The following is a 19,126-nucleotide window of genomic DNA, read 5'->3' as shown; positions in this document are numbered from 1 at the left end:
GTTTTTGAATTGGTTTGTATGAATAAAGGTAAATTGATGTAAGGTATATGGTAAATGTTTAAATGCCTAATTGAAATGTTTAACTTAGAATGTAAGTATGAGTAAGTATAATATGGTATGTATAACTGTTGTTGTGTGTTTTATCAAGGTTGTTTTTTTGGTGAAAAGCACCTTAGCTTTCCCCCTACAAAACAACTTATAAAGAGGGGAGGTGTTACATACAGCACTGATGTTACCTGTCTGTCATGGGTTTGGAGGGAAAGTTCCATCCTATGGGGAGTGGAAGGCGGGACATCAGGAGGAGGGGCTGTACTGTATAAATATGTGATGCCTGTGTGGTGAAGAGAGAGACACTGTGAGACACTGGGATGTGACGAAGCAGCAGCTGGGAAGAAGAAGCTGTTGTGGGAGTCTGTTTGTCAGACAGGGTACTACTGTGTGTCAGAGTACCAACCTGATAGGTTCAGGTGTCTGTTGGTTAGCCAGAACTGATAGGTTCAGGGTCTGTGCTTCAAGTTGAGGGTTCTGGGTGAACCAAACTGTATGCATGTATGAGTGAGAGTAAGCCACGTTACTTTATCCTATTCACCTGATTGTTTTATTTTTCCCTGTGTGTATTTAAATAAACCTTATTCTTTTTATTGTTTGAAAAATCCATCCCTGGTCTGTGTGACTTCTTAAAGGGAATGGTTGGTGGCAGCTTAGTGTAACTGTGTGGCAGATCCCAGTAGGTCTGGGTTTGTCACAATGTCGACTGGCAATAATGATAAAACTTCTCAGTGACAGAATACTGTAGTAAGAAAGTTAGAATTTCAGGGGGTCCACTTTTCCCTACTTTTCACTCACATGGTCTACATTTAAGTTTTTTTCTTTATTCATTTGTTCCCACACTTAGCAAAAATGTTTCAAAGTCTCTGAAATTGTGACAGAATTAAATGCAGTGAGTTAGCAGGCACACAGGAAGTTTCCTTACATTGAGGCAAACCATAGGACCATCTAGCTCTGTATTCTCGACTCAGACTGACAGTGGCTCTTCAAGGTTCCAGATAAGATCCTACCTTAGCCCTACTTTGAGACGCTAGGGCTTCTCTCTGACATTGTCCTTTATCATTGAGGTGTGACCTCTCCCCAATAACAGCAGCCAGAATTCCCTAGTGGTCTTCCACCTAAGTACAGTACTAGGATCTGTTCTTGATCATCCCAGAGTGCAGGACACATAATAATGGGCTCAAAATGCTGTACAGGAAGCCAGATTTCAGCTGAATATCAGAAAAAACGTCTTAAGTGTTAGAGCAGTATCACTTGGGAGGTGATGAGTGCTCAAACATTGGAAGCATTCAAGAAAAAATTGGACAACTATCTGTCAGATCTGCTTTCATTTGGATCCCTGAATTGAGCAGTGGGATGGACTCAATGGCCTTATAGGCCCCTTTCACCTCAATTGTTCTGTGATTCTATGGTTCTATACTAAGCCCTGCTGTAGCCCCACAAAGCTTTTGGAATCTGATGAGTGTATTACAAGTGTTACTAGCATTACAATAATGAATTAATTGATTAATTAGCTTGGTTAATTAATACTCAAATTTCAATTTGCACCTCAGTTTTGTGTTTTGTAACATAGCAGCTTGGAATTTTATGACACAGTGACTTTACTTACTCATAATAGAAGGTCAGGATTGATTTTCTTTTTTAAAAGCCAGTTTATTACAAATGTTGCTCTGTGCAGTGTGCTCTCTCCTCTGCTGCTAGTGAGCAGGTAAATAAACCAGAAATGGTTCCTTTAGCATTTCAAACTGAATCTGGGCTGAATAAACCAAGAATAATCTCTGGTTCATTTCTGGTGTACAAACTTGGTTTCCTTTCAGCAGCGACCCGAACGGTGTTATTATTTAGGATTACTCTAGATCTTTAATATTAGAGCACACGAAACTGTAATACTAGATCACTTTACTGGACCATGCCTTGGGAAACAATCTGCATTGAGAAGTAGACATTTAGAAGTAGACAGGTTTGTGTGTTCCTTTTGGTTCTGCTGGACTTTTCAGTGGCTTTCAATACAGTTCAGGATCACACCTCTGGGATATGACTTGAAGGCCCAGTTTTCATTGTCTGCAATCTCCTGGAACGGCAAGTTCAGAAGTTGGTGCTGTGGACACCTGCTCAATGCATTGGCTGTTGGCCTGTGCGACCCCTCAGGGTTTTGTTCCGTTCCCGATGCTATTTAATTTAACATATATATGAAATCAACAGGAGAGGGTTCTAGAGCCCTGTGCTTCGACACAACTGTTACATGGTTGGTACTGAATTCTGTTTGTTCTTTCCACCTAATTCTGGGGAAGCTCTTTTGGTTCTAAACCAATGTCTGCTGTCAGTAGTGGACTGGATTAGGTGAACGAACTGAAGCTGAACATGACAGAGGGACTCCTGCTCACCTGAAAGGCAGATCAGGGATTAAAGTTCCGTCCTGTACAGTATGGGTCTACATTCCCCCTGAAAACTCAGTTTTGCAACTTCGGCATGCTCCTGGATTAATTTTGAGTCCCAGGTTTTGTAGCAGCCAGGAGTGTATATGCATAGTTAAACTAGTGAGCCTTTGGAAAATATTCTGAAACTTTGTCAAGTTGGGGGCACTGCAGCTGACCTCCTCACCAGAGCTGGTTACAGGGAGAACAAAAAATCCTTGTTATAAGAACAGCACTGGCTACTGGTCCATTTCTAGGCGCTGTTCCCACTTTGTGAAATTCTATGCCATGAGACACTAGATTTCCACCCCCTGTTTTCTTTCTGTTGACCTTATTGTGCAGGTTTTTAGTAACTGCTTGCTAAGGAAGAGGTTTGAATGAAGGATTTATTTTATTTTATAATGTGCTTTTACATTATTTTAAACTTTTACATTATTTTAAACTGTTTTAATTCTATAGTTGTATTTGTAGTATGTTTAATTTTTTTAAAAAAATTTTGTACTGTAACTTACTGTGCTTTAAGCCTTTGAAGTAGTAGCTGTGCCAGTTTGTGCAAGTATATCAACAAGAAACAAACAAACAAAAAGAAAAACAAAAACCCCAAAACCTGCAACAGAGAATCTGTTATCTGTATTCAAAATAAGGACAAAGTACGCATACTCACCACTCTCTGTGACTTTGTGTTCACACACAACTATTCATCTTTGACAGTAAAACCTACCTCCAGATCAACAAAACCACCATGGGTACTTGCATGACTCTCCACAATATGTGAATATATTTATAGCTGACCTAGAACAATTCTTCCTTAACATTTGTACCTAAAACCCACTCTCAATACACTGTATTGAAAGCCCACTGTTCAATATAACTATCTACATGCCTCCAGCTTCCATCCTGAACACACCTCTAAATCTATTGTTTATACTATAGCCAACCCCTCAGGTACAATCCAATCTGCTCAGACCTACAGGATTAAAAACTCCAAACTCAAGGATCTACAAAGCACATTTCTCAGACTACAGTATCCAATTGAATATGGTTAAAAAAACAAATTAACTGGGCAAGATGAATATCCAGAAACAACCTACTGCAGGACAAACCCAGAAAACAACCAAACATGGGTAGGTATTACTTTCAGCTCACAACTGAGACCACTCACGTGCATTAGAAATTATCTCCAACCCATCTTTGACAAGAATATTTCACTCTCCCAAGCACTTGGTGGCAGGCCTTTACATGCTTACAGACAACCCCCCTATCTCACACAACTATTGACATACATTGGAGTACACAACACTGATACAAGGATGGAGACCTACCCCTGCTACAACTCAGATGCCCCCACATTTATCTGGCAACAGCATTACAAGATCAAACAATGTCCTATGAAACATTAACACTTTCACTTATTCTTCTACCAATGTGATCTGTGTTCTTTTTCCTAGCAGTACCCTTCTGCACTATACATAGGACAATCATTACGCAAAAGTTAATGGACACAAATCAGACATTAGGAATGGCAATACACAGAAACCTGTTTCAAAACATTTCAGTATACCAGGACACTTAACAGGATTTGAAAGTTGCTATTCTGGAGAAGAAAAATTACAGAACAAGACTCCAGAGGGAAATAGCCAAGTTAAAATATACACATTTGCTCAATACCCATCTGAACAGATTAAATATTAGCCAAGGTGTCTTAAGCCCTTACCAGATGTGAAATACTACAGTAATTATGTTATCTGCTGTTATTTTCCTTCCCAGCTAATAACAACCACCTTTGCAAAACAAGCTTCACAGGTAGTCAGCCATTTTTAACTTATTACCACATGCTGTTTTCGATGTTGTTTCCTGTAGCCACTAATCATTGTTGCTGTTTACTGAATAAAGCTTCAAAAGAAAAGAACTGAACACCAAACAGAGATCTTAAATCATTACTAGGAGTGAAATGCAACCAAACTGTTGCTTATCGCAGAGCCCTATGTAATATCTGTATTTTCACTCTTGTGTCTGAATAAGTGGACATGTTCCACAAAAGCTCACATTAATCCTTCATAAATTACCTACTGGTTTTCTGGTTGGGCAAAAAACAAAGTATTACGAAAGTATATACATACAAAGTATATACAGTACATACATACTGTAGTTGTTACTGTAGGTTTAAAGCACCCTAATATTGAAGATCTGGTTTGCCCCAAGGATATTGTATTAGTACAAGAGGCTTCACTAAGCACTTGCAGTTTGTTAGAGAATCTATGCCTGTAGTGTGTGACCTGGCCTTAAATTTAAAAGAGCAGGGAATGTAATTTGTTTTTGAAAGGAATAAGAAAAGAGGAAGAAAGAAAACAGTACACAGTTCTCTGCACTGGATGAGGGTGTGGCTGCAGGCCCCATTGGGTTCCAGAGAAGAAACCATTGCAGGTTTATGGGTAATCAATATTAAATTAAAACATAGAGATGGGGGCAGAGGGACAATAACATATATGTAATGTGGACCATAGTGTTTTATACTTACCCAGCCAGAACTGATAAATGTAACAGCCTGTGCCTGCCAGGGCAACAATGCATAATGCAACAAGCTCCTTCTTTATAGCAATATTGCAAGCTCTAAGCATGGCATATCTGGAATGGAAGTGTAGGAATCCACTCTGAGATTGAGCAGGACTGTTTGTGCAATGTAAACATGGGGTGTGTCCAGATACATTCCAGTTGCAAAGGAATCTAATATATATTTCAGTTCTACTAAATTCCTATAATCTTAGGTAGGGAAGGTCCTTTGTGACAAAAAAACATAGGAAGACTTGCAGAACTGGATAGAGTTCCATGATGCCTTCGATACAGGGTAATGCTTTTTGTCTGTTGTCATATGTGGTCCACTGAGTTCTTGTAAGGTTGTTCACTCCCTGTGCGTATGGAAGTTGACTTAGAAAACCACAACATATGATCTGACATTGGTTATTGTGGGATAATGCCTGACTCATAGTGCTGTTGCAGTGAGTGATAAGTAGGCACTGTTAATGAATACACTTTGCTAGATAGTATGAACTTTTAAAAAAAGAGTTGCAACAGAAAATATAGCTTGACTAAGCTTATAAAAACATTTTTAGACTTTTCAGTATTTCTAGATACTATGTGTGGGACTGCGCTCCTGCTAAAGTAAGAGATTTGTAGTTTGGAGGTGCTCTTGGACCAGCATTGTCTCTGAAGGCCATATAGCTGCTGTGGCCAGGAGTGTGTTCGTTCTTTGCATACTGTGCCAACTTCACCTCCTCCTGGAGAAAGCAGGTTTGACTACACTGATCCATGCCTTATTTGCATCCTGGCCAGAGATAGGTCATTTGTATTCATCTCCCCGGGGGAGAAGAATACAAATATTGCCACCACAGATGGCGGGGCTGATAGAACCCTCCCCCAGAACTGGGCCCTCCACTTGCTGTTTGCAGTGCAGTGTGTGTGGCCTGTTGTCGTCTGCGCTGCGCCAACCATGAAAGTAGCCTGTCCGGGGCTTTCCCATGCTGCTGACCACTCAGGAGCTGGGCAGGGAGACATGTCATCCTGTCTCCTGCTGGATTGGTCAGCAGTGCAGGGAGGTGGGGAAGGCCCAGCCAGGCTACTTACATGATTGATACAGCACGAATAATGATGTGCTGCATTTGTCGCACCACAGTCAGTAAGTGGACACCCAGTTCGGGGGAGGGGGAGGATCCAATCAGCCCAGCCCACCTGTGCTGGCAGTATTTGTATTGAACACAAATATCCCATCTTTAGTCCTGAGTAATATAGTGCACTCTACACATCAAATACCCAGTGTGATGTGGTGGATAGAACGACAGGCTAGCACTTAGGAGACTCAGATTTGAATACCTGCTTCACCATGGAAACTCATGAGGGAGTGTAGAGCTGATAAAATATCTCTTTACATAGCTCACTTACTTTGAAAGCCCTGTTAGGCTCACTGTAAGTCTGTTCTGACTGGGTGGCACATAATGCAAAACATATACTGTGCACTCTACGTGGGACTACCCTTGAAAAGTGTTTGGAAGCTATAACTGATAGAAAATAAAGTGGTCATATTATTTGCTGTGTCATATGGTCTGAGGTTGCGAATTCGATTTTCTACTGTTCCTCCTTCACGGGCTGGATTCGATGATCCATAGAGTCCCTTCTGGCTCTGCAGTTCTAATATTATCCCCAAGACTATCCCTAAAGTTCACCTATCTTGAATTAATTGCACTGCCTTGCAACTTACCATATTTTTCGCTCCATAAGACACTCTTTTCCCTTCAAAAAAAGTGAGGTGAAAAGTCTGTGTGTCTTATGAAGAAAATACATTGTGTTTGGTTCCCTCTTGTGGTCAGTCTAATAATTACACATTTTTTCCAATGCTGATCTGGAAGGATGCTGCCTAAAGTGTGCTGGGACTAGGCAAAATGGTGGTGGCTTAACAGACCCCCCCCCCCAATACTGTACTCATTAGTAGTGCTGATACTACAGGGCATTCGTAGCAGCCCTGTAGGACCATCGCTTCTTACTGGACAGCTGGATCATGTGACCAGCCAGACACAGGGGGAAGCACAAACACACACACACACACACACACACACACACACAGAGAGAGAGAGAGAGAGAGAGAGAGAGAGAGGAGAGCTCCACGGAGGAAGAGAGAAGACTCGTCCAGGTACTGTAAATAACATAATACAGAGGAATTCCTGGCTGGATTGCTGACTGGTTACATTAAGGGGCACATGAGGCATTGTTGGTGAAAAGTAGGATTTGTTTCAGTTGCTCACTGAGTGAAAGGCTTTTAGTTTTTTTGAGATTTGTCATACTATTCTTAAACCTGAATTTTCCTCATAAACATTGTCATTGGAAAGACTGGAATTGATGAACATAATCTGTTTCATGTGGTGGATGATGACTTAGTAAGTGTAGTCTTTTCTTCTTTTAAAAGTTCTTGAAATGATCTGTAGAAAAAAAGCTCCTTATGATTTGATTTTAATTGTGAAATTTGATGGGAAGGAGTTAACCAACAAACAGACATTCTTTATGCTTTAGGTTTTGCTGGTTATTACTGTCTTCTGCATAACTTAGAAAATGCAGAGCTTCTCAATATTGGAGACATAAAGGCAGTGGGTAAAACACTGTTGACATTATCTGTTGCAGCACACTGAGTCATGCAACTCAAGACACAACAGATAATGTCTATGGGGATTTTTTTAACTTGAGGCAATTTGTTTCTGAAATTTTCACAGAATGAGCTAGAATACACCAGAGTTGCAATGAGTTTGTTTTTTTTTGGGGGGGGGGGTTCAGAGATATATGAGATTGTGTGCTTGGTAGTTGATGTGTTAAACCAAAGTTCTTTCATATTCCTAAATGGCACATTAGTATTCAAAGCAATTTTGCAAATAATAGCTTGCTTATGAGTCTTGGATTTCCATGCTGGCTGTAGAGGAGAGGAATCTCATTCTGCAGCCAGCACAGAAGTACTGGTGTGACATCTGCAAGCTTTCCTCATCTTTCAGTAGTACACAGGGACTTCTGTCCATGGATCTCCCCCTGCTGCTAATCAGACAGATACCTACTGTGCTTTATACTATTGTGTCCCTTCACCAAACTCTCTGGAGAGATTTTACTTTAGCGTTTTGTTACGACTCTCACCATTAGATAGCACTACTACCACTAGTTCCCAAATCAAAAATCTTTTTAAATGGTGCTTTGTTTTCTTTCTCACCAGCCCCCCAGCTTAGCAGTCAGTGTGTTTACTCAAGAACAGTCACTATGAAATAGCGAAATGCTTGTTGCATAGAGTATAAGGTATTTTTATTTAAATGACAGATCAAATAAGACTAACAATAATAAAAAAGGTTATAAACATTTCTTGCAATCTTTACATATATTTGCGATAGCATTCTGACTTTTCACAGAATCTAGTCCTAATTTAAGGCTTATCCTAACAAACTTCCAAATCCTATTTTAACTGAAATTTCCAATCCTGTCTACTATTGGCAAATTCAACTCTCTTCCTAAATATCCATTCACTCTCAGCTACATCCCCCTCCCCCTCCCTTGGGCGGGGGAAAGCAGCCAATGACGATAGAATTCTGTGTAAGTATATTCTGATTTAACTGTCAACCCATTCATTCCATCATACAGCTAACACCTATACATATCTAAAAACCAGAAGCAAAACAAACAGAAAGGGACTGAAATCATCACAACATATATTAACCTGTTGAGTCATGGCAACTGGACTTCTTTCTTATTAGGTTGAAATGTTTCGCTTCTCATCCAAGTAGCTTCTTTAGTCTGAAGAGTGTTGGTAGGAGACCCCTGTTATAGCCTCTTATATCCTCAAGGTTCTCCTACCAAATCTCCTCAGACTGAAGAAGCTACTTGGATGAGTAGCGAAACGTTTCAACCTAATACGAAAGGTCTAGTTGCCATGACTCAATTTCCAGATAACCTCATCTGGATGACTAAGAATCTTCACAGATATACTCTTAAGATCTCATTTTTAGAAAATGCCTTCCACCCAAGAGAAGGAGCCATGGTGATCATGAAACTGACCATAAAGGAAGGAATTTGCCATTTTTTTTCAATTAGCCTGCTATAAAACTGTGTATTGACAGAAAAACAAATTGATTCGCTTCTCCACTAGCCTACTCACTCACTCGCTTAGAATTCCTGTTAGCTTATGGTGACCAGATGACTGGATTAAGTGTAAGGTTGAGCTACATTTTGTGGAATACTCTCTTGTTTTCTCACTCTTTTCCATTTTGATTGGGGTCCTGTTGACTGTAAGGACTTTCTAGGGAAAGCCTGAAATAACTTGTTGGTGAATGGTGGTGCCTTCTCATACTGTGGGGATAAGGTAATGTGCCCTGATTCTTGTTAGAAACTCTTAGTAGCTGTTTTCCCATTCCACTAACAAATAGCAGGAAGGGAAACATTAGTACAGTATTATGTCCTAGCTCTTTCTATTTTATATTCTGAATCTGAGCAGTAGTACTCTCAAGGCAAATGTCTTTTCTTTAGTACTTGTCCTCAGTCACAAAAAAAAAATAAACTGAAGTAGAATAGGCAAACATTTATCAGAATATGTTTTTTTTTTAAAAGCTTCATAATGAAGATGATCCTGCAGAATCATCAATGGTTGAACAGCCATCCACCTCGACAGAAACTGTGCTGGCTTCTCAGACGGAAACATCTTTACCTGAAGGAGAGACTTCACCTCCACCTTACTGTAGCATTGCTGCAGAAGCAGCTACACCATCAGGTACTTCTTTGTTGTTATATAACCTTCTCAGTTATTTTTAGCTATACTTGAGCAGCCTTTCCAATCAGTAGCATTATAGTGGCATCATCAGTTCATACGTTCTGTTGCTCTCCAATTTAAAAATGTTTTTTTTACGGCCAAAGAGCCTGAAAAACCCACAACAACCGTTTTTTTCATTTCTTTAATACAGAAGCCCAAATGACTTTGTGCAGAGAATACTAAATGACTAGATTAAATCAGTGGGATTCATGAATACTATTTATTTCCATTATGTTGCCTTCTTTGGGTATGATAAAACAGTAGCTGCCTAATTAGATGTAATTGATTAAATGTGTACGAGAATAAAAGCAATAGTTCTAAAGAAGACAACCATATACTTCCTTGAGATGATCAGTATATGTAAGCACCCCTTTAAAAGGTATGTTACCTTCCTATGTGGAGAAGAACGGAAAAGGCAACATCCAGGATTGGAAAGAATGAAGAAGTGGTGGGTGTTTCTATGCAATCTAACAAATAGTGCTGATGGAGAAATTGTGTGTGTGTTTAGTCGTTTAGTCGTGTCCGACTCTTCGTGACCCCATGGACCAGAGCACGCCAGGCCCTCCTGTCTTCTACTGCCTCCTGGAGTTGTGTCAGGTTCATGTTGGTTGCTTCGCAGCCACTGTCCAGCCATCTCATCCTCGGTCGTCCCCTTCTCCTCTTGCCATCACACCTTCCTAACATCAAGGTTTTTTCCAAGGACTCTTTTCTTCTCATGAGATGGCCAAAGTACTGGAGCCTCAGCTTCAGGATCTGTCCTTCAAGTGAGCATTCAGGGTTGATTTCCTTTAGAACTGATAGGTTTGTTCTCCTTGCAGTCCAGGGGATTCTCAAGAGCCTCCTCCAACACCACAATTCAAAGGCATCAATTCTTCGGCGGTCTGCTTTCTTTATGGTCCAGCTCTCACTTCCATACATCACGACAGGAAAAACCATAGCTTTGACTATTCAGACTTTTGTTGGCAAGGTGATGTCTCTGCTTTTCAAGATGCTGTCAAGATTTGTCATCGCTTTCCTCCCAAGAAGAAGGCGCCTTTTAATTTCAGGGCTGCTGTCTCCATCTGCAGTGATCATGGAGCCCAGGAAGATAAAATTTGACACTGCCTCCATATCTTCCCCTTCTATTTCCCAGGAGGTGATGGGACCAGTGGCCATGATCTTAGTTTTTTTGATGTTGAGTTTCAGACCGTTTTTTGCACTCTCCTCTTTCACTCTCATTACAAGGTTCTTTAATTCCTCCTCACTTTCTGCCATCAGAGTGGTATCATCTGCATATCGGAGGTTGTTGATATTTCTTCCGGCAATCTTAATTCCGGCTTGGGTTTCTTCCAGTCCAGCCTTCCGCATGATGTATTCTGCATATAAGTTAAATAAGCTGGGGGACAATATACAGCCTTGCCGTACTCCTTTCCCAATTTTGAACCACTCAGTTGTTCCATGACCAGTTCTAACTGTTGCTTCCTGTCCCACATATAGGTTTCTCAGGAGACAGATAAAGTGGTCAGGCACTCCCATTTCTTTAAGAACTTGCCATAGTTTGCTGTGGTCCACACAGTCAAAGGCTTTCGCATAGTCAATGAAGCAGAAGTAGATATTTTTCTGGAACTCTCTGGCTTTCTCCATAATCCAGCGCAAATTAGCAATTTGGTCTCGAGTTCCTCTGCCTCTTCGGAATCCAGCTTGTACTTCTGGGAGTTCTCGGTCCACATACTGCTGAAGCCTACCTTGTAGGATTTTGAGCATAACCTTGCTAGCGTGCGAAATGAGTGCAATTGTACGGTAGTTGGAGCATTCTTTGGCACTGCCTTTCTTTGGGATTGGGATGTAGACTGATCTTTTCCAATCCTCTGGCCACTGTTGAGTTTTCCAAACTTGCTGGCATATTGAATGTAGCACCTTAACAGCATCATCTTTCAAGATTTTAAATAGTTCAACTGGAATGCCATCACCTCCACTGGCCTTGTTGTTAGCCAGGCTTTCTAAGGCCCACTTGACTTCGCTCTCCAGGATGTCTGGCTCAAGGTCAGCAACTATATTGTCTGGGTTGTCCGGGATATCCAAATCTTTCTGATATAATTCCTCTGTGTATTTTTGCCACCTCGTCTTGACGTCTTCTGCTTCTGTTAGGTCCTTCCCATCATAAAAAGTTTGTTTGGAGACTGTCAGCATGCATGGAGGACTACATGCAGACACCATGTTATTCTGGCAGTTGTATTCTTAGGTGTTGTGTTCGGCATGCTCATTTACAAAATTATTTTTCTAAAAGAGATGAAGTCAAAAGATGCAAGAGGATTTATTTACAAACCGAGTATAAGATACCCTACTGTGTTCAGAAAATTATGTTCTTCTCTGTGGAAACTGGAAAGTATTGCACAGAGTAAAATTATAGTCATCATTAATTTAGAAGTTAAAATATGGAGTGCTGAAATCCTTTAAAAGTTATATAAAGAAAAATACCTTTTTAGAACACTGAGGAAACCTAGTTGTGGTGACTTCCGCAAACTCATTATTTTGTGTATACAATTATTTAAAAATAATTTAATAATAACTTTTGTGACTTAATGTGACTTTTGAGTATCTTAATATTACTAGGGAATGAGTTTCTGTCTGATTATCAGCATCTGAATTGTGAAATGCATTTTTTTCTTTTACAGAAGTGGAATCGCCTAATGAATTCTACCCATTGCCACCACCCTACAGTGTAGCTACCTCTCTTCCCACTTACGATGAAGCAGAGAAGGCCAAAGCTGCAGCAATGGCTGCTGCAGCAGCAGAAGCAACTGCCCAAAGAGTAAGTGAGCAATATGTCCAACATACAGTATTCAGATATGTAAGATTGACTCCAGTATATATATATGGAAGTGATTTATTCAGTAAACATTTCTGATCATTCATCCAAACTGGTTTCAGAACTACTTGCTGCTGTTAAGACAATTCTAGCAACAACCTGGGGGGGGGGAGCCTCCTTGTGAAAATAGAAGACACTTTTTGGTTTTTATGAAATCTTACAGAATTCATATGCTGGTTACAGAATTTGCAGACATTTGTAAAAGAAACCAAAACACTTGTACAAATAACTGTTCTAAATACATCTATGATTTTAGAAACTGTCTTATTTAGGGTTCAATTCCTGTGCAAAGCACCGTAAAAATTAAAAGATTTCTCTGCTGCATGTCTTAACATACAGAAATCCAGATGCCTGTTTCACAGTTACCTTCATGCTTTACATAATCATTAGCTACGTCTTCCTTGAGCACTTATGCCTAAACAAGGCAAGTTCATCCCATGAGCAGTATACTGTTGCAAGGAACTTGGTGAAACCTCTCTATTTTGACTGAGTACATTGAGGGCGACTATATGCAGTAGGCCGTTTCAACTTAAATGGATGCATCATAGTCAGTACCAGACAGGAAGCATATGTCACAGAGTTAAATAGCCAGGGTGTGGCTGTGTTGGCCCATAATAACTTGCACAGGCTCTTCCTGTCCATCTAAAAAAAGATCAGTGCGTATTTATTTGAATTTATTCCTGGCCCAGCTGTTGTTGTTTTAAGCAGAGGTTCCTAAATTTAGGTCCCCATATGCTCTTGGACTAAAAATTCCAGAAGCCTTCACCACTAGCTTGGAGCTGTAGTCTTGGGGACCCAGAATTGGGAACCACTGATCTAGAGGAAATAGTTCATCTGAATAAAAACTGGCTAGCATTGGAAACTTCATTTTTTCCTATATAATAAGAAAATGGATGCCTAAATGTAGTCTACAGCTTTGCAATTATGTTAACAATATGATAGTTGAAATGAGGAAGTGGCCTCACACTAAATCATGTGATAAAAATACACTGAGGGTCTCCGTACTTCCTGAGAGTTAACAACACCACGGACACAAAGACCTAGTAATACATAATCTGTGGCTGCAATCCTATTAGTGTTTGTATCAGATTTGTTGACTTGTCATGGCAAAGTATTGATTGTGTAGCTAGGTCAAATGCATGATCAGGTGTGTGAACCAGCCATGTGAGTGAGAGGTGCCCCAGCACCTCATTAGTTATCTAAATTAACTGTGGCAAGTTATGCAGATCTTACACAAATACCGATAGCATTCTGGCCAGTATGTAGACTGTACTAACATGTACAGTCCATGCAAACGTATAATGCTCTTGAACTACAGTATATACGGTGGATGCTATTAACCATACAGTAGCACCTTGCAAGATGAATGCCTAGGCAAAGAAAAACTCGCAAGACGAAAGCCTCTTGCAAGTTTTTAGGTGCCCCGCGAGGCAAAGATATTTTCGTCTTGTGAGGTATGTTTTCCCATAGGAATGCATTGAAATTTAATTAATGCGTTCCTATGGACCAAAAAACTCTGAAAAAGTCACTTACCATGTAGGGAGCTGGGGAAGCACCATCGGAGGACTGCCGGGGGTCCTCCGCAACTGCGATCGCCGCTTTCAGAGGTCCCCCGGCAGTCCTCCGATAGTGCCCTTCCCCTGCCTTTTTCTGTTCGGAGGCTAGCCTCCGATGGTGCTAGGCAAGCCTCAGAATGGAAAAAGGCAGGGGGAAAGCGTTGGAAATTCAAGGGTGGGGAAATCTTCAGAGGCTTGCCCAGCACCGTCGGAGGACTGCTGGAGGACCTCTGAAAGCGGTGATGGCAGTTGTGGGGGATCCCCTGCCAGTCCTCTGATGGTGCTTCCCCAGCTCCCCACCTGGTAAGTGACTTTTTCAGAGTTTTTTGGCCCATAGGAACACAGTAATTAAATTTCAATGCATTCCTATGGGAAAACGTACCTCGCAAGACTAAAATTTTGCAAGACGACAGGACTTGCGGAACGAATTATTTTCGTGTTGCGTGGCATCACTGTATATATATATGTGGTTACAGGAGACAGTATTATCTATGAAACACAATTTAAAAGTTCATTGCAATATAAAGTTCTGCTTTTAATTCAATTTCAGCTTCAGGTAGCTCATATACAGTAAGTCCTCTTCTATAGTCTTCAGCAGAGAAGATAGCTCAGGCTTTCATCTTGGCCCTTTCTGGTATATAGTTTCTGTAATGTATAGACATTGTATTGTTTGCTCTCATACTGTGTTATAAAAATGAGAGAATCCAAAAATTTCACTTCATAAATGCAGCTTAACTGCTCAGGTATCAATTTTACTGCTCTGTAAACAGGATAGTAAACATTGCTATCAAGTAGAGCTTATCTAAAATCTCCTTTATTTTATATTAGTTGTTCACTGTCTTCATAAGGAAGTGGCTGTTATTGTTTTTAAAGAAATATGAGTTATTCCTAAAAAAAGAGAAGCTAACAGATCCTCGAGTTTTTGTTGTAATTTTACTTTTATCTTTGCTATACAGTAGTTGTAAAAGTTCTGCAACTGTCTTCTACATGTACAAAAGAAAAAGAGCATAAAATTATGTGACTGCTGATTAACACATGGCCGAATCTCAAATAAAGCACTCAATGTTGCCTGCTGTGATTGGCAGCAGTTCTCGAATAAAGGAGTTACTACAGCCCTACCTGGAGATGTCAGGGATTGAAACATGGATTCTCTGCATCCAGTACAGTATGCCCTATCTGCAAGCTGTGGCAGTATTGCAGTTTAAAAGGACATCCATAGTGAAGGCTGCAGCCTTATTGAATCAGCTTGAGGTATCAGGTTTCAGTCTTGACTTCTGAATGTTGACTTGGTGCTGTCTCTTGGATTTCTACTTGATACCTGAGAATTCTGCTGATCTCAAAAGCTAGCCTGTTTCTGAGATTTTAGTGGTTTGATCAAGTTATCACCCATCCTTATTTTTGCTCTTAGAAGGAAATATCCCTTACAAAATAGAGGTAGATACTTTACAGAATAGAGACAAATATGTGCATAATTTTGTTTTCAGGATTTTGTAGAGCTACACGGCTTTAAAATTAGATGGTTTTCATAATAGAACTGCCAATAGCTTTTATATTTCTAAGCAGAATTGGAAAATAGGTGCAGGCGTACTGCCTCTTCTGAGGTAATTATGGCTGCCAAGTTTCAGATATGTAGGCACAGGCATTTTTCTGCAAGATGCAACTTTCCAACATAAAAAAGGGTTATTTCCTTAGGTTCTTGCGGATTATTTCCCCCAAAATCACAAACATGATGTTAAACAAAGTTCTGTAATGAAAGTTGCAGCAGCTTAGTAAAAAGGAATTCTTACATTTTGGGGTGAAATGGGAAATCCTTAGTCCTCCATTTTTGAGCAATGTATATGAAAATAGAATGTATTAGAACATATGAAACATGTTAAAATAGAATGTACTATTTTAGGCCTTTTAGTTAGTGAAATATGATGGCGTTGTAAGAATGGCCATCCTCATTGTCAGATCTTTGCCTGCACTTGCCATCATGCCTAACTGCCATGCTTTGTCTACTCCACAGGGAAAAATTAGTAGTAAATAGTAGGATTTACCTGTATCCTGTCACTCTTCAACATATCTGTTCAGCAAAGAGGAAAATCATAGTTTAGCAAAGTCACAGTCTCCAAAATGGAGAGATTAGAGAGACTCTGGTAAAATACACTTTGAGATGAGATAGTAGATCTACCAGTCATGCCACTGCACTGATGCCTCCTTCATCCGCCCAAGACAGTTCCCAGCAAATGAAACATAAATATGCAGATCCCAAGCTTTTGGTGGCTTTGGAGGAAAGCCTGTTTCTGCTTGGGAGGGGCCATTGAAAGCAGTACAGTTTTGTCTTAGGCATCATCAAAATCTCATGTACATCCCTAGTAAAATGCATTTTTGTGTGTAATATTTTCTTCCATGTTTTCCATTTCTAAGTAATGCAAATACATCACTGCAATACCTGGTTTCTAGTACTTGAATAATTTAATTTCTCTGTTTTGAGCTATATTTCTTGAGTCCATTTTAAATCATATTAAATTTAAATTTAGAGTAGTATAAGCTGTGCTTGAATGTTTGTCTTGTACTGAATGGCTTAACACTCCTTTAGTTCTTCTGTCTTATTTTCTTTACATGCTTAGCACGGCCAATTTAGGGAATCTAGGAGTCTGTTTGATGAAATATTCCTGAGTCCACCAGAGGTATGATACAGTTCTGTGAAGTTTAGATTTTGTAGTGAGTTTTGTTTTCCCGGAAAGGAAAAACAAATGATATTTCCTGGTTCTTTCTCTTTTTCTTGATGAAAACTTGCCACCATGCTAATCTTAAAAATGGCATAATAAAATTCTCACTACTTTCTTAAAAGATGCAGACTTAATAGTGAAATGTTATCTGTCTATATCCAGAAGTAAGCTCTGTTGAATTCAGTGAGACTTACTCCCACAAAAGTAAATGTAGAATCACAGTCTCAGATAGTTGTTTGTTCAGACTTGCGTAGGAGTAAATCCCATAGAATAGAATAGTCCTTACTTCAAACCAAATGTTTGGATAATGCTACATGTTAGCCCACATACTTGTGGAGAGTGCTGTTATTGTAAATACCATCAATGGCCAAACTGGTCGGGGTGTCCATGCTTTGTCTGTAATAGGGTGGGCACCTTGTTGTCTTCGGAATGTCAGTAAACTGCAACTAATCATTGCAGTATAACTACAACTGGGAAACTGCAAGTTGTCCATCCCTGCTCTTAAGTAAAGACAGACCCCTTACCAGACTGGCTGTAGAACATCTATCATGTTTATGTGCATATTATTCTTCACTTGTGCAGATAGATGCCACTTGATGCCTTCAAGGCTCCAGAGTTGATCCTCTTGAAGAAGAAGGCTTCTTTCTACCTTTGGATTAGACAATTGATGCCATTTCCAAAATACTGTAGGTGAAATGTATTTCTTGAAATAGAAATCTGGTAGAAAAGATTTTAAAAAGGAAATACATTGGATGCACACTTGTTGTGAATTCATTTCCTATTAGTCTGATTCTTCAAGATGGAGCTCTGGTAAATAATTTTATATTTATATTTGTGATTTTATCAATTGTCTACCAAAGCATAGGACTGGGCTTTTGGGCATGGTTCTAGCACAACATTTTTCAATATTAATTAAACAAAATGATATGAGTAATTATCAAGTTTCATTACTCTTATAAACAATGGCTGTTTCTATCAGCCCCAAATACCACTCAACAAAATGTTCAGGAAAAAAATACAATATAACTAAATCATCTGTGTGTAGAATTGTTAAGATTTAAATATATTTCACTATTATACGGTGCATAACTAACCTAAAAAATACCCACACCTGGTGATAAATGAATATGTCATTAATATAGAACTTGAGTGAGTTGCACCAGAGTTGATCATACTTTGAAGGGGACACACTGAAATAAGTGGTCTTCTGTAAATAAGACTTAGTTTGGATCTATGTATTAAGTGTACTATATTGTTAATCAGAAACAGAGTTCATCTCTGTATTACTTATTTTCTGATGATTATGTAATAGTGTAGTTTACCTTATTCATGAATTACACAAATCATGAGGCTAAGCTTATTCATTGGCTGAAATCCTATTGCTCAGTATACTAACTCACCCTAGAGTAGGCCCATTGACTCAGTAGGGATCTGGTGAGTCAGCTTCACCATAAGACTCATTGGTTCAAATGGGCTTAGTCTAGTTGTGACTTCCTTCAAATAGGCCTACTCTAGCTGTGACTTACTTCCCTACTTAGTTCTCCGAACCTGCTTACGTCATCACTTCTGTGATAAGGGACTCTGGAGCAGCCTTCCTTTCAGGTTGAGTGGAGAGATATGGGGAGACTTGCACACCCCCATCGGTCTTTTAGGCTTGACATCTGAATAGGGCTACTACCACTTTCACTGCGCTTACCCTATTCATAGAGTTATCCATGAATTAAAGCGTGGTCCCATGGAATTACTTTCAGGGCTGTAGGTGTGCGCCAGTTCTGTGGAAGTATAAAGGACCAAATGTAAAACTAATATCCACCGAAAAGCATATTTCTAGACTCCAGAGATAGGCTTGAAAAGCAGTGGTCAATCCAAGCTGAAAATGCAGGAGTCAGAGGTGGGGTTCTGTAAGATTTTCGGTGGTTGGAAGTGGGTCTTAATGGCCTTGCCTTGTTTGTTTCCTTGAATCACCTCCTTTTCATCTGTGTCCATGCTGTGATGAATGAAACCAAAACTCTGTAGAACAGAAAATAAAACCAGGCATATCATTAAATTTCCACGTTACATAGATCCCAAAGGAATTAAGGTTTCTTGATACCGGATTTGGACTGCCTGTACACTGGATTCTATATAGTTTTGAAAACAGCCTTCCTTGTATATTGCTGAATATTCATACCCCTCAGGTGAGTCTTGAATGCTGCCACCATTGCTGAGCATTTAATACCATTTGA

The 19,126-nt window shown here is 39.8% G+C and overlaps 1 protein-coding gene across 2 annotated transcripts in view; it reads left to right on the top strand.

Annotated features, from left to right (window-relative positions):
- Positions 1 to 19,126, top strand: part of NDFIP2 (Nedd4 family interacting protein 2) — a 50,185-nt gene that overhangs the window by 12,492 nt on the left and 18,567 nt on the right. Inside the window, exons 2-4 of one of the 2 annotated variants that reach the window (XM_020796468.3) lie at positions 9,585 to 9,744; positions 12,438 to 12,574; positions 16,800 to 16,859. In XM_020796468.3, coding sequence (XP_020652127.2) covers positions 9,585 to 9,744; positions 12,438 to 12,574; positions 16,800 to 16,859 — 357 coding nt within the window. The remainder of the gene's footprint in view (positions 1 to 9,584; positions 9,745 to 12,437; positions 12,575 to 16,799; positions 16,860 to 19,126) is intronic. The other variant, XM_072994680.2, reaches the window with a different exon arrangement.

Source organism: Pogona vitticeps, chromosome 3, assembly GCF_051106095.1.
Source record: "Pogona vitticeps strain Pit_001003342236 chromosome 3, PviZW2.1, whole genome shotgun sequence".
NCBI lineage: Eukaryota > Metazoa > Chordata > Lepidosauria > Squamata > Agamidae > Pogona > Pogona vitticeps.
The sequence above is the reverse complement of the archived record's forward strand: the minus strand, read 5'-3'. Positions and strand labels throughout refer to the sequence as shown.